The sequence below is a fragment of the Maylandia zebra genome, linkage group LG10, assembly GCF_041146795.1.
Source record: "Maylandia zebra isolate NMK-2024a linkage group LG10, Mzebra_GT3a, whole genome shotgun sequence".
NCBI lineage: Eukaryota > Metazoa > Chordata > Actinopteri > Cichliformes > Cichlidae > Maylandia > Maylandia zebra.
In genome coordinates this window covers 6,298,688-6,326,131 of record NC_135176.1, presented here as the reverse complement: position 1 = coordinate 6,326,131, position 27,444 = coordinate 6,298,688, and the positions used below count along the sequence as shown (strand labels likewise).

The following is a 27,444-nucleotide window of genomic DNA, read 5'->3' as shown; positions in this document are numbered from 1 at the left end:
TTCTTCACAAAAACCTTGACTTGTAAAGCTTTAAACTGTCTTGATAGCTTTCATGCTAAAATATTTCGACCTACACTTATTAAAAATTACATTTTACTAATATAAAATAGATGACTTGAATTTTTTAAGACATTAAGATTTATTAAGAGTAAACGATGCACTGCAAAACAACAAAACCATTCGCAGTAAATATCCTTCCATCCATTTCAATCTAATCAATAATTAGATAACATTTAATAGAAAGTTAAATAAAGAAAAAATATTTTTGCACACAAATATCCTTGTGCTATAGATTCAAAAGCAAATGTAGTTTGTGTTTTTGACTGGTAGAATTTAATTTTTCATTTATTGTTTCCTATGTTGTATCTGTTCAGATTTCTTTTTGAACAGGTACAACAGGAAGTGTGATCTACATATCCATCTACATCCATTTTCATATTATTTCCCTCTGTGTGTGTGTGTGTGTGTGTGTGTGTGTGTGTGTGTGTGTGTGTGTGTGTATTAGGGGTGGGCTATGAGGTGCCGTAAGGGACATTATTACTGAAACGCTCTCACACACACAACTGAAACGCTCTCACACACACTACTGAAATTTTAGCTCTCACACACACTACTGAAACGCTCTCACACACACTACTGAAATTTTAGCTCTCACACACACTACTGAAACGCTCTCACACACACTACTGAAATTTTAGCTCTCACACACACTACTGAAACGCTCTCACACACACTACTGAAATTTTAGCTCTCACACACACTACTGAAACGCTCTCACACACACTACTGAAACGCTCTCACACACACTACTGAAATTTTAGCTCTCACACACACTACTGAAACGCTCTCACACACACTACTGAAACGCTCTCACACACACTACTGAAATTTTAGCTCTCACACACACAACTGAAACGCTCTCACACACACTACTGAAACGCTCTCACACACACTACTGAAACGCTCTCACACACACTACTGAAATTTTAGCTCTCACACACACTACTGAAACGCTCTCACACACACTACTGAAACGCTCTCACACACACTACTGAAATTTTAGCTCTCACACACACAACTGAAACGCTCTCACACACACTACTGAAACGCTCTCACACACACTACTGAAACGCTCTCACACACACTACTGAAATTTTAGCTCTCACACACACTACTGAAACGCTCTCACACACACTACTGAAACGCTCTCACACACACAACTGAAATTTTAGCTCTCACACACACTACTGAAACGCTCTCACACACACTACTGAAAAACCAAGGCATTTCAGTTGAACAGGAAGGCATTTCAGTTAAACAGGAAGGCATTTCAGTTGAACAGGAAGGCATTTCAGTTAAACAGGAAGGCATTTCAGTTGAACAGGAAGGCATTTCAGTTGAACAGGAAGGCATTTCAGTTAAACAGGAAGGTGTTTCAGTTGAACAGGAAGGCGTTTCAGTTGAACAGGAAGGCATTTCAGTTAAACAGGAAGTTAATTCTTGACAAGGAAACTGAAGGAAAAAGTGTTAGATTTCAAACAAACCACTACACAGATGTTTACTCAGCAACCTGTTAGTTAGGGGTGGGTTTTTATAATCGATTTATTGATTAAAATCGATTCTGGCTTGGATAACGTGAAATCGATTCATTAAAATCCTGAATCGATTTTTTAATATAAATTTATTTTACCCGAAATGCCAGAATCTCTGGTGAAACCTCACAAAATTTCAACAACCACCAAACAGCTAAGACAGTAAATGAGAGCAGGTACACGGCTTCTGCACAAAGACGTAAACACACAGCGCGGACCCGCGGATCAGAATCAGTGAGATGTCGCCTTTCTCACCCGACAGCACGGACACGGTCGGGGCTGAAAGCCGACAGCTCGCTGACTCTGATCTGTCGGCATGTCCGCGCTTTGTTTTCACGCCGTTTTTGCGCCAATTCTAAAGCTGTTAGTTTGATCTCTCTCCAAACAATATTGACTGAACCAGCAGCAAAAGAAGATCCAAACTGCGCTTCACATAAACATCGTCATGAATTCCCTCACTGTTTTGCTTCCACCACGATAAAATCGCACGTCATGCACAGCCCCCTCTCTCTCTTTCTCTCTCTCTGTACTTCAAGAACAGTTTCCCGTCTAAAAATCTGTTTTCTGTATTATTCGCTTGCTTGTTATGCACAAGTCTACTGTTGTTTACAGCGCAGTCGGCCGCTGTTTTTTTTTTTTTTTTCATTTTACATACTTCCGAAAAGAAAACCTAATTTCTGCCGTTCAATACTGAATAAATTTAAACTTTTTAAAATTATGCAAAATGCAAAACGTTAGCCGTGTCTCTAATAAAACCGCTGTAACGTCAGAGGTAACATTCATATGTTAATGGTTTTCTTTCGTTTTTGATGTACTGCAGAATATTTTTTATAAAATCCCAGGCCAGGAAAACCACCTTCATGTTTTTATGTGCTTTATCTTCAGCTACTTTGACACAAAGGCATCTGCTGTGATGCTCACACCTTTGATAAAGTCTTGCGTGTGTCAGCTTCCTTTTTTTAAATACAAAAATATGTAAATGTACTGATCTGAATTATAATATTTCTGACTGTCAAAATTCCCCATAATCAAATCGAATTGAATTGAATCGAATCGTGGAACAAATCGATTCTGGACCTTAGTGAGACAGCTGCATTACTTAACAATATATTAGCCTCAGCATAAGTCAAAATTTAGAATAGCGGGAGACGTGCATTATCCTGGTTATTTTTTTGGCATATGTGCTTTTTGTCTTTTTTTTAGCAAAGAAAAATATCTTAAAATCATCAATAAAACCAGGGAGAGAAGACTTAGCGTTCCTCCATTTAGCACAATGGATATGATATTTACTCAAAAGTATTGTTAAGATATTCATTGTGTGTACTCATGTTGTACAGTGTTTAACTGCATTATGGTTACTGTGGTTTAACAGAGACAGTATTTTAGTTGCCACCACAAGGAGGCACTGTTTCATTGTAAGAGCACGGATGCCCCTAAGATGCCCCTAAGATCACGCCCCTAAGGAAAAAAAAAAGTATACCACAACGAAAATGGCACCCATGAGAAAAGTTTTGCCGCATGTTGATGAGGAATAAAGTTCCCAAAAATATTAAGGACATTTTTGCCTCCGTCGTCATTTTCCTTCGAGTTGATCGCTGTCGATGCTGCAATACTCAACAAGTATGATGATGTTAATAATGTCTGAGACATCCAATGCTAGATGATCCATATAAAAAAAATTATGATGTAATTCAAACAGTGGCACATCATTAATATTTAGGGAAATCCAATTTTTTAAGTTGCACCAAATACATTGTGTGATAGGGCATAGGAAAAAAAAAAAGATGTTCTAGGGTTTCATTTTCATCAGTACAAAAAGAACACTGATCCACCTCAAAGCCAAATCTCTTTTTTTAGAAATTCTGCCACAGTATTAGTTTTGTTTAAAGTGTGTTTCTTTAACTTTAGGTAGAATAGGCTATTTCATAAATTTTTAGTATGCTTTATCCAGTGTATATGAAATAACTAAATTAGAACCATGCCATGTAACCATTCTGTTGTAACTATGAAATATTTTGTCTTTGAAGAAACTACTAACAAATTTCTTATTGCATTTTTATCAAACAGCTGACATTGCCCTAGCAATAAATTTGGGAGCACTGATGAGAAATTATTGTATATCATAAAAATTTTAATCAAATGAAGCAGAGGCAGTGGGACCAGTTCACAAAATTTGTTATATTCTCTTTGAGAACAGTTTAGACAATATTTTTCTGAAAAGTCTGTGTAACTTAGAATGACACCGTTATCATCCAACAAATCTGTTATGAATATAATATTTTTGTTCAAACCAGTCACTCTTGAAAATTGATTTTTGATTAAGTGTTATTACCCTATTATTCCATAAGGTTGAATTATGGGGAGAAGTTGTGGGTAAATCTCATTTTCCCAAAAATGCAACGTCTGTTTTGGAAAGTTTGATATCTTTATGGGGATTTTATTTGCCGCAAAATCACATTTCAAAATAAAGTCTAATCCTGTATACTATTTTATTAAACAAGAATCATGGGATGTGGAGCTAAGTAGAGTCTGGCTGTGACAGACAAGATTTTAACCATTTAATTCTAAGGGTGCCAACCATAAATTCCAATTCTGGAGTTTTGATACCACCTTTATTGTATCCCTTCACAAGCTGAGATCTTTCTATGTAATGGGTTTTATTCCTCCACAAAAATTCGAACATATTTCTATTTATGGTTTTCATGGTATTTATCGTTTTTTTATTTTTTATATTGTTTACGTGGCGCAAAAAAGGTTGGGGACTGCTGTACTAGCAGGTTGCTGAGTAGAAATCCTTGTAGTGTTTTGAAATATACCACTTTTTCCATCAGTTTCCTTGTCAGGAAACAACTTCCTGTTCAGCAGAAATGCCTCTGGTTTCAGTGGTGTGTGTGAGAGCGTTTCAGTTGTGTGTGTGAGAGCGTTTCAGTAGTGTGCGTGAGAGCTAAAATTTCAGTGGTGTGTGTGAGAGCGTTTCAGTAGTGTGTGTGAGAGCGTTTCAGTTGTGTGTGTGAGAGTGTTTCAGTTGTGTGTGTGTGAGAGCTAAAATTTCAGTTGTGTGTGTGAGAGCGTTTCAGTAGTGTGTGTAAGAGCGTTTCAGTAGTGTGTGTAAGAGCTAAAATTTCAGTAGTGTGTGTGAGAGCGTTTCAGTAGTGTGTGTGAGAGCGTTTCAGTAGTGTGTGTGAGAGCGTTTCAGTAGTGTGTGTGAGAGCGTTTCAGTTGTGTGTGTGAGAGCTAAAATTTCAGTAGTGTGTGTGAGAGCGTTTCAGTAGTGTGTGTGAGAGCGTTTCAGTAGTGTGTGTGAGAGCATTTCAGTAGTGTGTGTGAGAGCTAAAATTTCAGTAGTGTGTGTGAGAGCGTTTCAGTTGTGTGTGTGAGAGCGTTTCAGTTGTGTGTGTGAGAGCGTTTCAGTAATAATGTCCCTTACGGCACCTCATAGTGGGCGATATAAACGATATACGATAGAAACTATATAAATTTGGCCAACGATAGAGATTTTGACTATATCGCTCTATCGCGATAGCTCATGTTGATGATGTCATCAAGCTGCGCCTGTTTTGGTCGAAAGCATCACAGCGGCTAAAACCATTATCATCTGCAAATTATGCCGGGCGACAGTCATAGCAAAGAGATGAAGCACTTTTGAAATATGGGGAAAGCCAAAAACTGCGCTTCCTACACTTCCGTAACATTGATTCATTAATGTTGATTTCTCTTGCAGCTGTTCTACTCCCATGTTGTTGCAGTATATTAATGACTAACCTTGTATTGTGGATGAATAATCTCAGTTGTTCTCCTGACTGAAGTTTGCCCCGTGTATAGCATCCTGCTATGCGATTGCATTTGTCCCTAACCACCAGAATCCCTCACGTTAACTTTTATCGAGTGAAAAAAAAGTTGGCGTTCATCCTCCAGCTTCACTGTGCTAATGTTATGCTAACATAGCTGTGTGGTTAGCAAACACGTAGCACAACATTATATACCAGGTAGTCCAACTTCAGTAACCCTGCAAATGTCACTGCTGTTTAGTTGTCTGTCAGTCAGAACATGGTATGAAATGTTTAGGTGTAAACTAGCGAGCTAACTTCCTGTTAACTTCTAACTCCATTAAATTTAATAAATTCTGTTTTCATGGATGCATGGATGTAAAACTTAATTGTTACACCCGATAAAGCAGCAATGCTGATGATTTTATTAAAGATTAAAGAATTTAGACCGTTTTTAACTCTTAGTGTTCGCTTGACTTTGGGACCTGAAGTGGACAGAATTTTGGACCCAGATTACTCCGAGAAGCTCCTCACTACGGCAGCCATAATGCTGTGACAATCCATAAAGCAGTGCAGCTTACCAAAGTTGTACTAAAACATTTTTTAACAGATTTCTGCACTCCCAAATTGGTTTGAGGTCAGTAAGCACAACCAGAATTCATACATAAGGCACAATCTCAATTTTTGAGAAAATTAAAGGATTTTAAGTGTGCTTTATAGTGTGGAAAATACGTTATACATAAGAAAAGGATATATCGTGATATATATCGTTACCGCACATTCTTCAAATTATATCGCGATATGAATTTTAGGCCCTATTGCCCAGCCCTAGTGTGTGTGGGGCAACACACACACACACACACACACACACACACACACATATTTCCCCACTTGACCCTGTGGGCAGTCAATCCTTCAAGCTCGGGTCCTCTACCAGAGGCCTGGGAGCTTGAGAGTCCTGCACAGTATCTTAGCTGTTCCCAGGACTGCACTCTTCTGGACAGAGATCTCCGCTGTTGTTCCCGGGATCTGCTGGAGCCACTCGCCTAGCTTGGGAGTCACCGCACCTAGTGCTCCGATTACCACTGGGACCACCGTCACCTTCACCCTCCACATCCTCTCGAGCTCTTCTCTGAGCCCTTGGTATTTCTCTAGCTTCTCGTGTTCCTTCTTCCTGATGTTGCTGTCATTCGGAACCGCTACATCGATCACTATGGCCGTCTTCTCATGTTTGTCTACCACCACTATGTCCGGTTGGTTAGCCACCACCATTTTGTCCGTCTGTATCTGGAAGTCCCACAGAATCTTAGCTCGGTCATTCTCCATCACCCTTGGGGGCATCTCCCATTTTGACCTCGGGACTTCCAGGTTATACTCGGCACAGATGTTCCTGTACACTATGCCGGCCACTCGGTTATGGCATTCCATGTATGCCTTGCCTGCTAGCATCTTACACCCTGCTGTTATGTGCTGGATTGTCTCCGGGGCATCTTTACACAGCCTGCACCTGGGGTCTTGCCTGGTGTGATAGACCCCAGCCTCTATGGAGCTTGTAGTCAGAGCTTGTTCCTGTGCTGCCATGATTAGTGCTTCCGTGCTGTCTTTCAGTCCAGCTTTGTCCAGCCACTGGTAGGATTTCTGGATATCAGCCACCTTCTCTATTTGCTGGTGGTACATACCGTGCAGGGGCCCTTTCTTTCCATGATGGTTCCTCGCCTTCCTCCACTTTCTTGGGTTTCTGCTGCCTGAGGTATTCACTGAGCACTCGGTCAATTGGGGCCATCTTCCCAATGTATTCGTGGATGTTCGTTGTCTCATCCTGGACTGTGGTGCTGACACTCACCAGTCCCCGGCCCCCTTCCTTCCGCTTAGCGTACAGCCTTAGGGTGCTGGACTTGGGGTGAAACCCTCCATGCATGGTAAGGAGCTTTCTTGTCTTGATGTCAGTAGCTTCTATCTCCTCCTTTGGCCAGCCTATTACCCCAGCAGGGTACCTGATCACGGGTGTTGATAGCCCGGATCTTGTTCTTACCGTTCAGCTGACTCCTCAGGACTTGCCTGACCCTCTGCAGGTACTTGGTGGTTGCAGCTTTCCTAGCGGCCTCTTCATGGTTCCCATTCGCATGCGGGATCCCCAGGTACTTGTAACTGTCCTCCATGTATGTATGTGTATGTATATATATATATATATATATATATATATATATATATATATATATTAGGGGTGCAACGATACACAAAATTCACGGTTCGGTTCGATACTTTGGTGTCACGGTTCGATATTTTTTCGATACAAAAAAAATGTTCATGCCTTTTTAATTTGTCATTTATTAAAATTATAAATATATATTTTAACTCAAAAGTACAGTTTTTAAATTTAAGCCTAACCCTTGTGCGTGTTTTTTATTTTGACAGCAAATGCGCACCTGCGGACCACTTATGTGCAGCCCTGGTTATTTAGCTCGTCATATTGCAGCCACAGAAATTCTTTTGTCCATGAAACCATAAAGCTGCACTTTCTTTTTGCCTTATAGTCTGATTTGTCATAACTTCTCCGTTTTGTGGTAAGCTTTTCTTTGGCTGTCACTTCTTCACCCTGACCTGTCTTATTTGGCTCAGAAGAAATGAAATATATATCCTCCTGCTTTTACACACGCACTCACATAAGCTCAGCGATTCTCTGCGCGATCAACCTCTCACATGTTTAAGCTTGCTGCGGGAGATTTCACTTGTCATGTTTGCATAGGGGCAGCACGGTGGCACAGTGGTTAGCACTGTTGCCTCACAGCAAGAAGGTCCTGAGTTCAATTCCACCATCAGGCCGGGGTCTTTCTGTGTGGAGTTTGCATGTTCTCCCCGTGTTTGCGTGGGTTCTCTCCGGGTACTCCGGCTTCCTCCCACCGTCCAAAGACATGCAGCTTGTGGGGATAGGTTAATTGGATAATCCAAATTGCCACTAGGTGTGAATGTGAGAGTGAATGTGAGTGTGAATGGTTGTCTGTCCCTGTGTGTTGGCCCTGTGACAGACTGGCGACCTGTCCAGGGTGTACCCCGCCCTTCGCCCTATGGCAGCTGGGATGGGCTCCGGCACCCCCCGCGACCCTGAAAAGGATAAGCGGAAGCGAATGGATGGATGGATGGATGTTTGCATAGTAAGCTAACGATTAATAAGACGATGTCAGAGGAATTGGTGCACAAATTTTCATCACTCACAGATCAGTGCTGTCGCTCTCTATACACAGTTCGCGCGATTGCAAAGTGAAAGCAAAAAAACAAGCGCAAATTCAAACGCGATTTCAATATGTCACATATTAACAGTGGCTCACCGATGCCAATGACATAATTACCCAGCTACATTTCTGAAAGAATGCAAAAGCATTGACATATATTTTTCCTTCCTACAATAGCCCGACGGGCAGGGAAGAGATAGATTTTGGTAGCCCGACTGAAAAAAATCGCTAGCTCCAGGACGTCGGGCTAGCGATATTGCAAGCCCTGTATTTGATTGAGGAATCACTCATCTTTGGAAAAGAGAGTTTATTACAGAGAAATGTCTCTTTCCAAAATAAAAGCTATACTATCCGCTTCTTCTGGGCTATATTCTCAGCAGCATAAGGAGAATCATGTGCTAACAGCTGTCTAAATGACTCGGCTAAAGTTAGTAGCATGCTTGTTGTTTTGGTCTTTGCACTAGGATGATGTCTGCGTAAATGTGCAGTCATATTCATTGTGTTCCCACTAGTGATTTCAGGTTAATCTCGTTGAAATGACCTTAACGCCACAACACTGCAAATCTCCGTTAACGAGCTACCGCCGATCGCCCCGTGCATGGGGCTAGACGGCCAACACGTTAACAAGCTAACTGCTCTAACACACTAGCTCCCACCCATGTAATTGAGCATTGCACGGCACATCCAACATACTGTTTTACTTTAGTCCATGACTCGCTTACCTTCAGGGTCATACGTCACATGAAAACCAAAATAATTCCAAACGCCAGATCTGAATGGGGGAGGTCCATGTTGCAAGGAGAGTTTAACTTCTGTCTTGCTAGCTTGCCCTGAACTCTTCCTTCTGACGATGCTGTCTGTGTTGAGCGCTCAGTGGATCTGCGCTCGACAGTGCAGCCTAGGCGGAGTAGTCGAACGCAGATTCACTGAGCGCTCAACACAGACAGCATCGTCAGAAGGAAAGTTGATAAAATAAATTACAAATGTTGTATTGTTCGATACATATGCGTACCGAACCGAAAGCACTGTATCGAACGGTTCAATATCGATACGAATATCGTTGCACCCCTAATATATACACCCCTAGTTTTCCATACTATATATATATATATATATATATATATATATATATATATATATATATATTTTCGTATCGTGTGTGTGTGTGTATATATATATATATATATATATATATATATATATATATATATATATATATATATTAGTATGGAAAACTAGGATCATATATAAACTAGGATCATATATATGGAAAACTCATATATATATTTGGTGGTCTCAGGATCTCATCTCTGCTTTTCGCAGATGATGTGGTCCTGTTGGCTTCATCAGGAACAGTTGGCAGCAGAGTCTGAAGCAGTGGGAATAAGAATCAGCACCTCCAAATCTGAGGCCATGGTCCTCAGCCGGAAAAGGGTGGAGTGCCCATTTCGGGTAAGGGACGAGACCCTGCCCCAAGTGGACAAGTTTAAGTATCTCAGGGTCTTGTTCAGTACCCGGAATGGGAATAGTGAGCTGAGCGTAAAAGCGAAGCTCCCAATTCAGTGGTTCCCAATTGCGGTTTATTTCACACCTCAGACATTTAGTAAACAATTAAGCAAATACAAGTAAACTGCAATAAATTACAGGTAGTAATAAAATACCCTACTAACTCTTTTACGCTACGTCTACACCTACAGGGTATTTTTGAAAACACAGCTGTTTCTATGCGTTTGGGCCTTTCGTCCACACGTAAACGGCGTTTCGACTCACCAAACACGGAGATTTTTTTTCAAAACTCCTTTTTTGCGTTTACGTGTGGACGAGGAATACAGAAAGTGGTCATGTAACATCAAAGGTATGTGCCTTTTTTCACGTCACGCTGTGCGCCACCTTATTGTTTACATGAGATGAATTGCAAATAGAGATAAAATACTGTTACTGTTAATCTTACTATCTTCAGTTTTTACACGCTTACATATACACACGCAGTTACTGTCCCTCCATTTAGAAAGGCAGAGGCGTCACAGTGTAATTATTTTACGTGTAGTTGTTTTTTTCCTGTGTAATAATATTCAACATTGCTATGAATACATTATTCAAAAAATGCCTCTCTGTGCAAAATGGGTTCAAAAACATAAACAACTGTGGGATACTGTTTGTTCGTGATTTGGATGGGGGAATTAATCGTGGCATGATCAGCCTGATATTTGTATCCCACTGTAACTTTATTGTATAAAGAGCAAAATTTCAGGAGTAGTTATTCATTATAAGAAGTGTTTGTGAACTAAAAATCAAGAATGTGGGATTCTGTTTGTCCGTGATTTGGAGAGCCCAGCGCTGCTCCCGACGCAGGGAAAACCAATTCTGCAAGGGAGACCTACATTGGCACTTGTGCAGGTGAAGCCAAAGGGAAGATATGCTTCACCATATTTTCTAGTCTTTGGCTTGGAAGGAAGTTGGTTTGGAAACACATTTGGCGATGCTTCATATCCTGCTTTGCATTTGTGTGGAAGCCCCGTCAAAAACCTGTCCATTACGCTAGCAGTGTCCAAACGTTCGGCCATTCGGGAGGGGCTCAGAGTAGAGCCACTGCTCCTCCGCATCAAAAGGAGCCAGTTGAGGTGGTTCGAGCATCTGACAAGGGAGAATCCTTGTCAGATGGGCGCCCCCTGGGTGAGGTTTTCCGGGCATGTCTCACCGGGAGGAGGCCCCAGGGCAGACCCAGGACACACTGGAGAGATTATATCTCTTGGCTGGCCTGGGAACGCCTTGGTGTTCTCAGGCTTGGTGCAACTGTAAAAAGTTGATAATCAGCATTTATCAGTGCATTTGTTCACTGTTTATTGAAACAGTTAAGTTAGTAAACATTTTACTAATATCTACAAAAGTACTTACCAGAAACTGCTCTTGAATATTGTTTTTGCTAGTCTCTTTATGAACACTATTAGGATTTTTATATAAAGAAATATGTAAACTTAGCAAACTAAAATGAAAAGAATTTAAAGAAAATTGTACAAATATTTGATCAGTGACAACAGACAACAGATAGACAAGACCCTTTACATTTACACAAAATAATAGCAAAAACCTGAACCATTTGATTAAAAACAACAAATGAGACAGCCTGTCACATATTCCTCTCCTTTCCACTACACAGACTCAAGCTTACTCAGAGAACTTGTGATATTATCTAGATGAACTATTGCAGTCTGAACCCACAGTGAGTTGACTTCACAACTGTGCTTCACTGAGTGGCTATCTGGCAGCAACATAAGCACATTTTATATTTACTGACATTTTATAAAATGAAGTTTATTCAGCTGGCTAAGAAACACATTTTCCTTTTTCTTGGAAATGATGTGTGCTCTTTGTGATGATTTTCTTTTTTTATCGTAAAAGTTATGCGACTGAGGTCTATATCTTTCAGAACTTGTCTTTGATTGATTTCTTTAGCACTTTAGCAATCCAGTGACAGTTGTTAGTATTTCCGCTGCTTCCCAGCAAACAATAAATGGTGATAATTAATTTGTCAAAACTTATTTCCTGAATTATAAATACATAATGGTTTAAAAGAATGCCTATGTTGCTGCCATGGGGCAACTCGATTTAATGCAGTAACCTGAACTGTCCATCAAAGTGATTGACACATTAGGAGTTCACATTAGGAGCCTCGCTTTCTTTGGGCTTTGCCTCCAAGCAGTCAAAAGTCAGTTGATTAGAGCAAGCAGTATTTCTCTCAAAGAGCAAACCACAAGAGCGTGAAACTATAGCAGCACATGCACATGGCTGCTGAATTCTACCTGCACAGGCTGTTGAATTTATGCACGTTTTGCAATGAATACCTCGTCCATGAAATGGACACAGAAGACAACACAGCATCCGTACTGCTACCATCAGCATTTTACTGCAGATGTCATGACATCTTAGTTTTCTTAACAAAAAGAGGCGACTTTCCCCATTTTGTATAGTTAGACACCAGTCTAAGTTGTTATCTAGGTGTAAACCTAATATTTTGTTACTACCTCTACATCCACCCCATTAACATGCTGGGGAGGGGGCCTGAAACTTGGTAAATCTACTATTATTTACATTTCATTTGTCTTTAGAGATGTTCAGTATGAGGTAGTTTTTGTGACTGAATGTTGAATTAAGAAGAACAATTATTTGAGGGCTTTTATTTTGAAATTAAAAATCAGACCGATATGATACTGACTGAATACCACTATGAGCATGTACAGTGGCTTGCAAAAGTATTCTGTTCCCTTGAACTCTTCCACATTTTGTCACATTACAGCCACAAACATGAATCAATTTTATTGGAATTCCACGTGAAAGACCAATACAAAGTGGTGCACACGTGAGAAGTGGAACGATCATACATGATTCCAAACATTTTTTTACAAATAAATAACTGCAAAGTGGGGTGTGCGTAATTATTCAGCCCCCTGAATACCACCTTTTGCTGCAATTACAGCTGCCAGTCTTTTAGGGTATGTCTCTACCAGCTTTGCACATCTAGAGACTGAAATCCTTGCCCATTCTTCTTTGTAAAACAGCTCCAGCTCAGACAGATTAGATGGACAGCGTTTGTGAACGGCAGTTTTCAGATCTTGCCACAGATTCTCGATTGGATTTAGATCTGGACTTTGACTGGGCCATTCTAACACATGGATATGTTTTGTTTTAAACCATTCCATTGTTGCCCTGGCTTTATGTTTAGGGTCGTTGTCCTGCTGGAAGGTGAACCTCCGCCCCAGTCTCAAGTCTTTTGCAAACTCCAAGAGGTTTTCTTCCGAGATTGCCCTGTATTTGGCTCCATCCATCTTCCCATCAACTCTGACCAGCTTCCCTGTCCCTGCTGAAGAGAAGCACCCCCAGAGCATGATGCTGCCACCACCATATTTGACAGTGGGGATGGTGTGTTCAGAGTAGAGATGGCACGATACCACTTTTTTATGTCCGATACCGATACCGATATCATAAATTTGGATATCTGCCGATACCGATATGAATCCGATATAATGTTTTTTAATCAACAAAACTGTTTTTTTTTAAATATCTTGCTGCATTTTGTATAAGTTCATACTCAAGTTTAAAACAACAACTACACTAAAGCTATTCTGTTATACCTGTATGCAAAAAAAAAAAAATTTCATAGTTCAGCAATACTGATCAGTCTAATAAACTTAAACCTACACCATCCTCCCTATTCTGGTATTTTAAAGAGTACTTAGCGTAAATATTAAGCAACCTAACTAATAGGGTTCCAACTCCCAGCAACAACAAAAATAAATAAATAAAAAATAGGGAACCACCCCTCACACTCCACCTCATGATGCTTAATCAACGTAATCAACCTTAATTTGATGCAGTGTGAAAAAAAAAAATGCACAGAAATCAATTATTTTTCAAGAAATATTAAATAGATTCAACATCTTTCTTCAACAAAATTGCAGACTGCACAGATGGTACCTTCCCAAAGGAAAAAGTACTATAGCTTACTAGGGTATATATATTAGACTTAATAGTCACTATATACAGTAATTGACTTCTATTCATTTTACATCAAATTAAAACTTTGGGTGTAAGATTCGGATAATTATTTATTAAAAGCTAGACATTTTAAATGAGAATAAGAAAGAAAAGTATGTCTTTGTGCCCCCTTTTCCCTGTTAATGCCCTATCGGCCCCCGTGGCTAAACTTTGCTAGATCCGCCCCTGCACAGTTACCAGCCGTCAGCTACGTAGAAAAAGATCCTCGAGTAGAAAGTAATAATAAATAAATTCTAACAACAGCTGATCAAGCTTAAACGTGCTGCTGTTGTTCAGCCGATGGTTTCCTCTTTCTGGTGCAAAGTGGGCCAAAAACAAACCAGAGAGACGGACTCGCGACAGAAAAGCCGATCAGCTGATCATTAAGCAGTTTCATGATTGAAGTAGCAGCCAGAAGAGGCAGTCGCTCCATATATCGTTTGGTAAGCTTAACGCAGGAATGCTTTACAAACATTCAGAGATGGACTTGCAAACTTGCTTTACTTCTCTCGGGGATAACTTTGTCAGAGATGAAATGCCGGGTTGCTAGCGAAGCTCCACATGCTATCCAGACCACCGACAGGTCCCGCATGCCACAGCCGCTCTATCACGTGATGCATACTGCTCCGACGTGCTAACGTTCTGAGGTGAGTTACGGCGTGTTGCAAGTTTTGTGAGGTGCTTTCGTGATATTTAATGGATCGGATTACATTTTTTATTTTTCTCCGATATCCGATCCAGTAATTTAGGTCAGTATCGGACCGATGCCGATACGTAATATCGGATCGGTCCATCTCTAGTTCAGAGTGATGTGCAGCGTTTTGCATTTTGGTCAAAAAGTTCCATTTTGGTCTCATCTGACCAGAGCACCTTCTTCCACATGTTTGCTGTGTCCCCCACATGGCTTGTGGCAAACTGCAAACAGGACTTCTTATGGTTTTCTGTTAACAATGGCTTTCTTCTTGCCACTCTTCCATAAAGGCCAACTTTGTGCAGTGCACAACTAATAGTTGTTCTATGGACAGATTCCCCCACCTGGGCTGTAGATCTCTGCAGCTCATCCAGAGTCACCATGGGCCTTTTGGCTGCATTTCTGATCAGCGGCCTGTGAGTTTAGGTGGACGGCCTTGTCTTGGTACAGTTGTGCCATACTCCTTCCATTTCTGAATGATCGCTTGAACAGTGCTCCGTGGGATGGGATGGCTTGGGAAATCTTTTTGTAGCCTAACCCTGCTTTAAATTTCTCAATAACTTTACCCCTGACCTCAATAACTTTACCCCCTGACCCCTGGTGTGTTCTTTGGACTTCATGGTGTTGTTGCTCCCAATATTCTCTTAGACAACCTCTGAGGCCGTCACAGAGCAGCTGTATTTGTACTGACATTAGATTACACACAGGTGCACTCTATTTAGTCATTAGCACTCATCAGGCAATGTCTATGGGCAACTGACTGCCCTCAGACCAAAGGGGGCTGAATAATTACGCACACCCCACTTTGCAGTTATTTATTTGTAAAAAAATGTTTGGAATCATGTATGATTTTCGTTCCACTTCTCACGTGTACACCACTTTGTGTTGGTCTTTCACGTGGAATTCCAATAAAATTGATTCATGTTTGTGGCTGTAATGTGACAAGATGTGGAAAAGTTCAAGGGGGCCGAATACTTTTGTAAGCCACTGTATACTGTTAAAGTGATATTATTATGTAGAAGCTCCATTTCCTTTTAGTAACATTCAAAACTGACCTGACTTGATGGCAGAAATCCTCAAGATGTTTCACAATGCACTATATCTGAACAACCACTAAAACAAAAAGAGCAAAATAGTTTGGGAAATACAAAGAAGACTGTTTTTGTAACATATAATAATTAGTTATTTACAGTTAAACTTATATTTGAGTTTTTTATATGGAAACCTTTAGAGTTCAATAATATTTCTAATCTTTTATGTTAAGAAACATTAATACTTTCAGTTTATATTTGCTAAAAACATAAAAACAAAACTACACCGACAAACATGTATCTTCTTTTAGCTTTTCTCCTGTTACTATAATGATCATGGCATATATACATATACCTCTTTATACCATCTCACCTCCTTAATGGGTGTGCCAATCATTGCCATACATACAGCATTAATTAACATCTATATGGTTTTTTTTTATGGTAAATGGGCTGGTTTTTACACGCTGCTTTTCTACTTTACTTGAGCACTGAAAGCACTTTAAACAACATGTCACATTCACACAAACACATTTTTTTCTTTGCCTAAGTGCTTTCTGTCTAGCATTCAAACACATTCACTCTCAGATGGATACATTGGAGAGCAATTTGGGGTTCGGTCTCTTACTCAAGGATACTTTGGCATGCAGGCTGGGGCAGTCAGGGATTGAACCACCAACCTTCCAACCAGCTGTATTGTAAATGCTATTTCTTCTGATTTTCATATTCATCATCCATCTGCAAACACAATGTTATGTCCTCAGTTTGCATTTGTTACATGTGTCACTTTAAATGTACTTTGCCAGTACATAACATAACAGTCACCAAAATTTGTATCTGCAACAGAATTTGATCCAGTCACCACTAAATACGAAATGAAGAACTTGCAAAAGCATCACTGGCCTATATACACAAATAATTGTTTTAAAGACAGGTTGGGCATTATGATTCCATGACAATTATAGAAGACCTTAATACATTTAAATGCATGATAGCATGCAGTAAATAAAATGACTACATCACTGATGGGTAATTTTGGTACTGTCATTTTAAGGGGCTGTATCTTTAAATGTTAGACTTCATTGATAGGCATGAGGAATTGATAATATTTGAGAGGGAAAAACTGCTGTTGGTGGTATTTGAGTGAACTTTTGCCAGTCTTTGTCTTTGATTTAAGCTTTTCTGTTCCAAATAGATGTGTTTAGCATCTGAAGCTGGAAAAATGGACACAGTTGCATCTCAGCCAGAAGACAGCTCCTCCACAGACCCTCTCCAACAAACTGCTATCAAGCCAGAGGTCAAGGAGGAGAGAGCAGACACTGACCTCTCCCCTGCCTCTCCTCACAAAGCAGCACTCTTACCTTCGCTCTACTCTCTCACGTCTACCTCCACTAATGCCATTCTCCCACAATTCAGCAGCCAAAATGCACTTGTCAAAAAAAAAGGTAAGAAAAGAGACGTGGCAAAGTCAAATGACAATGATGAGAGCCGGTGTTCATCAAAGAAAGTTATAAAGAAGGCTAACCCTTCAGAAAGCCTGGACAGTGTATTCAGTACAATCGAGTCAGTGGCTAAAGGGGTCTGTTTGGACACAGAGGAAAAGTCCAAGAAGAAGGATGACAATTGTCTTAGTGGTGGGTTGCCCAAAAAGAAGAGTAAGCCGAAAATCAAGAGCTTTGTCAAAGATGAAGAGGAGATGGATGACAGCAGTGGGCAGAGTGGACAGCACAGGTCCCCTGAGGTAGAAATGAAAGAAAAGTTGTCTGATATTGGCTCCAGGACAGAAGCAACAAACGTGGAAAGCACTGATTTCCAAGGACAGACAATAGAACCCCATAAGTCCTCTTGCAATCATTCACTTGTTAATCTTGAAGAGCACGACAAAGGAAAGGAAAGGTCAAGCGATGCAACTTGTGAGTCTAACACTGAAAATCGTGGGTCCAGGAAATCAGAGCGAACCTGTAAAGGCGCCTTATATAAAACTCTGGTCTCTGAGGGAATGCTGACTTCACTGAGAGCCAATATTGACCGAGGTATCTATTTTGATTCAAGAACGATGTGACTGATACATGTAAGGGGCAGAATTTAATTCGTGTTTTGCAAATATCTGCAGGTAAAAGAGGTATTTTCCGTACGTCTGATCATGACGCTAACTGGAGTGATGACAGCTGGACAGTTTCACAGATAGGACCTAATTGTCCCAAGAAGCTCAAGAAGTCCAAGTCCAAAGACGAGTCTTCTCAGGGGTGAGTTGGCTTTTCTTACAGTCATTCTGAGGAATAGGAGTAAGTAACTAATCCTTCATTTTTAATCCAAGTATCATTCTCACTCTTGTGGCCCGTAGTAACTTGAAAATATAATTATATATAGATATATTTGTAATATTGGTCCCAGAAAAAAAGAGAGGTCAATTGAATCAAAGTTTGAAATAAACTTTTTGGGGGGGCGGGGGGTGTAATAATTTTGCCTGTATTTATACATCATATTAGCACTATTCCACTTTTGTGTGTATGTGTTTAGATTTCCTTTGGTGAATAATTAAAAGGTTTTAGAATATATATGTAATACTGACAAAGCTGTAATAGAATTCCTGTCTGGAATGCTTTTAGAGCAGCGGTCCCCAACCTTTTTTGCGCCACGGACCGGTTTATGCCCGACAATATTTTCACGGACCGGCCTTTAAATAAATACAACAAAATAAAACTAGTACCGGTACCGAAAAAAAGAAGATTTATTCATAACACACGTGAAAAGACCCAGGAAAACCGAGTTAATGATAAAAACTATAACAAAATAACGCTGAAAACTGATAAAAACCCTGAAAACCATACATTTCACACCTGAGCCTCTACTCTCGCGGCCCGGTACCAAACGACTCACGGACTGGTACCAGTCCGAGGCCCGGGGGTTGGGGACCGCTGTTTTAGAGTGGTAATACATAAATGATATTTTTAGCTAATAGATTACCAGTGTTGGGTAAGTTACTTTAAAATAGTAACTTAGTTACATTACTAGTTACTTCTCTCAAGAGTAACTCAGTTACTTCAAGTTACTCGTTACTTTCAAAGTAACTAGTTACTAGGGAAAGTAACTTTGGTTTTACTCAGAATTCTCTTGTTAATGTGTTGCTTCCATAACTTTGCCAGTCTTCTAGCTTGCTTACTTGCCACAAGTGCACTGTGCCACCTACCAATAGAAAGGAAAAGATAATGTGCATATTTCCACGAGAGAAATCCCACGCCTGGACCGTCATTGACTACTGCCATGATTCTAGCCTACGTCACAGAGTCATGTGCGCCTTTTACATCCAACACAAAAACTGCAGTCGTGGTGCTTTCGTTTGTACTCAGAACTCAGAAATTCTGCCTTCTGAATAGGAAGATGTAGGCAACACCAGACTGCAGATGAGCTGCATACAGGGCTGGACTGGGACAGAAAATTGGCCCGGGCATTTTGACTAGAGACCGGCCCATCATTATAGGAAAAATCATAAAGCCTTTGAATGAAAATAAACACTGTTGTGACAGTGATGTACACTGTTTTGATGGTATATATGCATCAATCTATCAATCGTTTGTTGTAAGATTCAGATAATTATTTTTTAAAAGCTAGACATTTTAAATGAGAATAAGAAAGAAAAGTATTTCTTTGTGCCCCCCTCTCCCTGTTAATGCCCTACATGCCCCCCTGGCAACACTTTGCTAGATCCGCCCCTGCACAGTTACCAGCTGTCAGCTACATAAAAAAGGATCCTGGGGTTATTTGTCTCTCAGAAACAGTTCATAACTTCCCTTCAACTCATTCATGTCACCTAAAAGGTAAACCTGTTTCTCCATCACCTGTTCAGCTCTGATGATTCAGTAAGGACATCTCCTGGTTTCATCTTCATGTTTCCCTCTCACCAGATAACCAAACCATATCATGACCAGCAGCTTTTTTGCAGCTGTGGCTCCAGCAACCATCAGCTGATACTAGAAATTAATATTAAATAAATTCTAACAACAGCTGATCAAACATGCTGCTGTTGTTTACCGCGACATCCGCTGGTTTCCTCTTTCTGGCGCAAAGTGAGCGATAAACAAACAAGAGAGCCGATCAGCTGATCATTGATCAGTTTTCATGATTGAAGTAGAAACGGGAGAGGGAGGGGGAGAGGGAGAGGATGAGAGAAGAAGAGGCAGCTGTGCAGCAAAGACACAGAATAACTCCAGCTTTGTGCCTTTTTCATTGTAGCTGAATTACGGGACAAACTGTTCCTTTTCACCTCAATAAGAAACGCGTAATATTTTCTCTGAATACCAGACGGGACGGTTGGCAACTCTAATAACTTATGAACAAAATAAAGTTCAACATCATTAACTTCATAGCACCCACCCAGCTGTATAGAAACTCCGTCATGCTAGCTAGCACGCAGTACGGAAAAAGTCAGAATAACGAAAATAAACTCCACCTAAACTTGGTTCATATCTGACCCAGAGAGACTGCAGGTCATAACTTCTTACCTGAAGTTCAGTTCACACTTGGACCGGCGGCTTCCTCGGGTCTCTTTTCCTTCTGCGTCCCTTTTCCTTCATCCATCTGCTGGCCTCCACCACTTGCTAATGTTACTGAATCTGTTGGAAGCTCCGCGATAGCCACCACACGAAGTAACGAGTAACGACCCTATCTAAATCCCAGTAACGACTAACGCGTTCCTGATTTTAGCATAATAACTAGTTACCGTGCTCGTTACCACAATAATAACGTAGTGACTGTAACGCGTTACTTAATAACGCGTTAGTCCCAACACTGTAGATTACACATATATAATAGTCAAGTATGTCGAGTATGCCATAATGAACCACTAAAATGGAAACCACACTCAACAGTTCATTGCACCTAAATTTTGTTGTGCAAGTAGTTGTAATGCCCATTCTTTCCCTGTGTCCAGTTTATTGTTCTGTGCTGGTGTTTGAAGAATTTACAAGATCACTGACATTTGGCTTTTTTTTTTTTAAAGCTTGTTAAGCTACCCTTTGTGAATCTCTGAAATTTACTTGTCAGCCTAGGTAAACTGGAGGAGGAGTTTGAGAAGAAGTTTAACAGCCTGCCACAGTATAGCCCGATGACCTTTGATAAAAAGGGCACTGCTGTTGCAAAAAAAAAGAAGTCCGACAGCACCACCATCCAAAGAGATGAGTCTAAGACCGGAAAAGGTAGGAACAAAGTTTGAGGTCCAGTCTACACTAGAATAAATAATGTGATATAACATATGAGTGACAAATTAAAGAAACACTCAAACCCTCGGCCCCTGAAGATTTGGAGGATTTTGTTTGGGGGGTTTGTGTTCCCTTTGACTGAAGATTGAATGGTTACTGGATGTGGTCTCTTGAGGATCACGATATCCCAGTGTATAGGACACAACAGTTCACAACATTTCATTGGGTGATTAGATGAGGATTATTTGAATGACATTCTATGGCCTTCACAGTCATTGGACCGTACCCTAACTGAAGATTTCGCCCAGTTGTTAGACAGCAATTTCCACTGCCGGCATCAAAACATCTAACTATAAATATATTTTCGATCAATGTTTTAGACACCTATGGACATTAAGGCACTAAAGCTTGATGTTGAGTTTTTTTTATTAATTTGTCACCCATTTCTACACCCTCACTTATCATCCATAATCCACTCTATACCTGTTTATACAGTCCTATTCAGGTACTAAGGACCAGTTCTCATTATGTATAAAAAATAGAAACAAACCAAAGAAACCTTTGGACTCCATAACATTGAATTTCCATGATCTTCCTTTCTTTACCTATCTGTTTTTTTGTTGTTTGTTTGTTTTTTTTGTTTGTTTGTTTGTTTGTTTTTGCTATATCAGGGCCATCTCAGAAAAAGACTACATTCCACAAGATTGTTAGGACGAGATTGCACAAACAAAAAAAGGAGAAACCAGGTGCAGTGGAAAAAGGTGAAATAGATTGTTGATTTTTGCGCTTTATATAGCAGGTCCATGAACCATTTTCAAATTAAAACTGAAACACAGGGGATGAAAATGTTCAAAAGTTACCTGTTTTTGTGATTTCTAAGTTATTAAACAAAACTGTAACTATAGGACACAGGGGATATCTATGAAATACTCTGCAGAGAATTATTTGTAAACAGTATGCTTTTGTTTGGTCACAATGAATGATAAAATTGTAATCGTTAAGTCATTGTTAAGAGGACTCAAATGTCTGTGCCGGTGATTTTCAGGTTTTTTTTATGTCTGTGCAATGGTCAAATGACTGAAACCATTGTGGTGATTGTGCTCCACAGCAGTGGGACAGACTGATTCCACACTGGATATAGGTTCGGAAGTCAAATTATGTGCTCCCGTTCCCATAATGTGCCCAGATGTCCAGGGCACTGCTACCATGGAGATACTAGTTGGTAGCCAGAAACGAAAGGCAAGGAAGACTAAGATTACACACTTGGTGCGCACGGCACATGGCAGTGTGTCTCCAAGTGAGGGTGAGTAACGTCAATATCCATTTTGTTTTTGCAGTTTAGCTCAATGTATCAATATACATGAAAAAAATGTCATTTTGGAAGTGGCAGGTCCAACTTGATAGTCCAGAATTTGTCTTATGCTGATATTATATTTTAATTTATTTAATTAGTAAGATACTCAGTCCACCCAGGCTGATATATTAAGGAAACTGGAACTAAAAGCTTATTAGCTTGTAGCAGCCTGTACCTACATTGTCTGATAATTCTTGTATACAGTATCTTGGCACTAAACTGTAAATTGAAAATGGCAGCAATGTATTTCTCAAAATCTCCGCAACTCTGAAAGTGTCCGTGTGGTCAACAACTGACACACATCATGCCGCTATCGTGTGACCCAATCAGAGATAGTCAGGGGCGGGACCTCTAAAATTGGCCATGGTCCTGTAGTTGTCCCGTAGTCCTTTGTGTGTACATTTGAAAGTGCAGGTGGAAGAGGGAGGTGAGTAGCTTGAATAAAGCGATATCAATTCATTAAATCCTGAATCAACTTTTAAATATAAATATATTTTGCCAGAAACGCCAGAATCTCAGATTAAAGCTCTCAAAACTATTTCAACAACCACCAAACAGCAAATGAGAGCAGGTACACGGATTCTGCACAAAGACGTAAACACAGAGCACCGACCCGACGCATCAGAATCAGCTTTCTCTTTCTTGGCTTTCTCACCCGACGGCACCTACACGGACACGTCTCTCTCCAACCAAAATTCACTGAACCAGCAGCAAAATAAGATCTAAACTACGCTTCACATTTGATAAATATTGTCATTACTTTCCTCTTACTTTTGCTGTTTTGCTTCCACCACGATAAAATCACACTTCGTGCACAGCTCTCTCTCTCTCTCTCTGTACTTCAAGAACAGTTTTCCCATCTCAAATCTTTGTTTTTTGGCGTTATTTATTCGCTTATTACCCACCAGTCTACCGTTGTTTACAGCACTAATGGCTGCTGTCTTTTTTTTTTTTTGGACTTGAATGTCCTCAGACAAGAAAGCCTAATTTCTGCTGTTCAATACTGTAGAAATTTATACTTTTTAAAATTATGCAGAATATTTTTAAGGTTATATGCTATAAAAAGCCAGGCCAGGAAAATCTCCTTCATGTTTTTCCGTGTTTTATTCTCAGTTACTTTGACACAAAGGCATCTGCTGTGATGTTCACACCTCTGATAAAGTCTCACATGTATCAGTACTGATAAATGATCAGAATTATAAACAGCCTTTTTGTGTTGTTCTTGTTAGTAAATGGTAAATCGACCAATTCTTTTTTCCAAAGGTTGATTCTGTTCATCTGGATGTAGCGTTTTCAGATTCTGAAGATTTACTTAACTGGCTGATTGAGAATGCATTAAGATATAGCGCTTTTCTACTCAGTCTGAGCACTCAACTTGTGCAGTCACCCAAACTCTTTTTCTAAGCTGTTTCTACATGCTTCCTGTGTAACAATCACACAGTCTTTTTGTGGCAGAGCTGAAATGCAGTGGAAATAGAATATTTAGTCATATGTTTAGTTTTATGGTAAAGAGGGACCACTGCATTTATGCAAACTGGCATAATAAAAACTGAATCCACAGACTTTGTGAAAACTAATAATTTTATTCTTAAATGTACCACTTTATTAGATAAACCTGCTTAACTTCTTGTTAATGCAAATATTTCAACAGCCAATCAAATGGCAGCAGTTTAAGCATGCAGAGATGGTTGAAGTTCAAACCTAACATCAGAATGAGGAAGAAAGCTAGTCTGAGTAATACTCAACTATTTCAGAAACAGATCTACTGGGATTTTCCTGCACAACAGTTTCCAGATTTTCAATAAAATCCAGTTTGTCTAGGCAAAAATGCCTTGTTTGTGCCAGAGGTCAGAGGGGAATGGCAGGTGAGTGTCTAAAATGTATCCAGGAGTTTGTATCTCACGTATGGTATCGGCCACAATTTCATTGTACATGTACAAAAGGAATAAAGGGCTATTTTATTCTGTTCTACTCTGCTTAAAGCATTCTTCAGATAAAAGAATTAGCGAAAATATTCACGCACTCGTACTCTGACGGATGCATCAGGGGGAACTCGAGGTTCTCGCCCAAGGATACTCTTACACACAAACATAAGGAGCTGGGATTCAATCTACCGAAATTCCAGTCGGTAGATGACCCTTTCTGCCACCTGAGTCACAGCATCCCCAAACATAAGTGTTTGAATATAGCTCCTTCCTTCTTAGTACACCCTTTGCTGTGATGTGTGATGCTACATGTGCTGTAGATAGTGAAAGAACTGAGTGAGAGCACATTTGACCAAATTCATTTCTACGTACCACATAAATCAGCTAATATTTACTTATATGATCCAACCATTTCTACTTTTTGGTGGCACGATACACTCTGGCATCTCATGTCATGACGGTTTTTGGTAAAATTATTTTGAAACTTAATATGTGAGCAGAAACTATTAATGACATGTTCTGAAAAATATTCAGTTATGTTCCTGAGAATTGTACATATGTGCTTTGTTACTACAGAAGACAAAACAAGGGACCTGAACCAGGACCAGGATAAGAAGCCATTACCACAACAGAATTTATGCAATGAAATGGGGTGCTATAGTCACAGAGGAGAGGAGGCAGAAAGAAGCACCATATCACAAGAGCTGCCTGCCTTGTTCAGCTTGGCTGCCCTCGCTGAGGTTGCAGCCATGGAAAATATTCACAGGTAGAGACCGGTTACCGTATGCATGGACTTGGCTTGTGATTGTTATTCTTTTGCTAACACTTAAGGATTGTAATATACCAGAGATTAGTTAGGTTTTATTTATTGGGTCATTTTAATTAAGGTAGGCAAATTTTTTTTTTTGGGGGGGGGAGTATTCCTCACTCAAATGTTATAAATTTGACCATTTAAAAAAATAGAGTGCACTGCTAGCACCCTTACATGCTGCTGTCTAGAATTTAGATATCTCATATGAACCATTCAGTTCAGTTCAGCTTTATTTATATGACGCATCCATATGACTCATTGCAACCCAGTATTTTTATTTTCATTTCTACTCTCTGATTCAGCTTTATATCAAATGACTCTTTATTTGTGTTATTCAGCACTGCAATAACAAAGCTTGGAGAGTTATAGCATTTTTAATACTCTTTCTTTTTATTGTATATTGTGTTATTTTGGTTTTATGACTGATTTGTCTTCTGTCAAGAATGAAGACATGAAAAAAGGAAAGAAAAAAATGCTATTCATATGTCATATAGTCTTTTAGACTATGGTGGAAACGCAGAGAACTTGAAAGAATTTCCAAGAACTTTGCATTAAAAGACAATGGGCCTAGTGCTTGAAAGCAAAATCTTTAAACTAGTTTAAAAAATGAAGCATACTCTTCAGTCTCTCTTACTGTCTTGTTTCAGAGGTCAGAGAGGCTTGGCTGAGAGTCAGAATAACGAACTTTCCCAGACTCCAGTTCTCATCTCCTGCGCTGATCAGTGAAACTCTTCTGCTGTTCTGAGAAGCCACAACACGAAGGTTTGCATTGGATCTCAACTTTCCTCTGTGGTAGCCCCACACTGAATGAAGACTTGATCGAGAAGCTTTGGACATATTCCACCTTCCGCTTTGTGGTAAATTTCCTCGAAGGAGAAGGAGACCTTCTCCTCCTCCTCCTCTTCTTCCTCCACCTCCTCGTTATCTCAGTGTTTCCCCTTAAACCTTCTTTTGGTTTGGGGGAAAGATGCCTTTCTTAAGTCCATACATCCCCATCCCCACTCCCAGATATGCTAATAGGGCCTTTGAAAGTATCAAGCTATCAACCAGTGCATGGCTTCTCTTATAGAGATGGATGTCATGGGTTTATTGTACATGTTTATCAAACAGAGGCCATTTTAAAGTTAAGGCATTTTAGATGGAAAGAAAAAAGAAACTGCATTTGTTTTAGAGACAAATCAGCTTTCTCTCATCTTTTATACCTCACACATACACCTGCTGAAGAGTTCCCTCCACCTCTGTTACAATACCTCTGCATTTAAATAGCTCTTAATCCCTTTTAGCTTCAACCCAAAATGGCTTAAACCAGGGTAACCAACCACGATTGGTAGACCATTACTAACTTAGTCTTACGGTGTACTCAAACACTGAAGAAATCTTGGTTGAGGTTTGGATATGTGTTAAAATTGTGATGCTTTACTACAAAAGTGTGGTAACCGCAAATAAATGTGTTATAGCCTGAATATGAAAAGTAGACCTGTGCATCACTTGCATGTAAACAAGGAGCCCTGTCTAATTTCTAGCAGTAGAATCACAGTGTGGCTGTGAGGCTTGTGGGGGAAAAAACACATTTTTGTGATGGGGAGATTGAGGAAAAGTGCTTAAACTATAGTCTTAACCCTCCCACCTACACCCTCTTTGCCACCAGAAAGCCCTCAAGCAGCTTCTTGCTCAGTGTCCCAAAGTCAGTGCAAACATTTCTGAAAAGTGAATGCAGTTTTTGTCAATACTTGATCTTATTGCAGTTTGCGTAGCAGTTAGAAAGGTTAATTTATGTGTACGTCTTACTTCATGAAAGAGGTGTTTTGCTTGTTTATACCATAAAAATAGACTAATCTTAAGTTTAAATTGCTCATGTAACGGGGTAATAAAATGCATCATCTCCACCAGAGGCAGTGTTCTTACTTAAGTCAGTAGTATCTTTAACACCCTCAGGACCTGGCTAAAACCAGCCACAATTTCAACATAGATGAGAGGAGTCTCAGTGGAATATATGTGTGTGTACATATATGTATGTATATATATATATGTATCTGTGTATGTATGTATATATATATATATATATATATATATACATACATATACATACATATATATGTATATGTATATGTGTGTATATATATATATATATATATATATATATATATATATATACATACATATATACATACATATATATGTATGTATATATGTATATATGTATATATGTATGTATGTATGTATATATGTATATATGTATGTATATATGTATATATATATGTATGTATATATGTATATATGTATGTATATATATATATATATATATATATATAT

The 27,444-nt window shown here is 39.6% G+C and overlaps 1 protein-coding gene across 6 annotated transcripts in view; it reads left to right on the top strand.

The window, feature by feature from the left end:
- bbx (BBX high mobility group box domain containing) overlaps positions 1 to 27,150 on the top strand; it is a 46,363-nt gene extending 19,213 nt beyond the window's left edge. For 5 of the 6 annotated variants that reach the window (XM_004574905.4, XM_004574907.4, XM_004574906.3 and 2 more), the window contains 7 exons: positions 17,039 to 17,876; positions 17,957 to 18,089; positions 20,887 to 21,038; positions 21,713 to 21,802; positions 22,150 to 22,344; positions 24,897 to 25,086; positions 25,779 to 27,150. In XM_004574905.4, coding sequence (XP_004574962.1) covers positions 17,039 to 17,876; positions 17,957 to 18,089; positions 20,887 to 21,038; positions 21,713 to 21,802; positions 22,150 to 22,344; positions 24,897 to 25,086; positions 25,779 to 25,857 — 1,677 coding nt within the window. In that variant the 3' untranslated portion in view covers positions 25,858 to 27,150. The remainder of the gene's footprint in view (positions 1 to 17,038; positions 17,877 to 17,956; positions 18,090 to 20,886; positions 21,039 to 21,712; positions 21,803 to 22,149; positions 22,345 to 24,896; positions 25,087 to 25,778) is intronic. The other variant, XM_004574908.3, reaches the window with a different exon arrangement.
- The last annotated feature ends 294 nt before the right edge of the window (positions 27,151 to 27,444 follow it).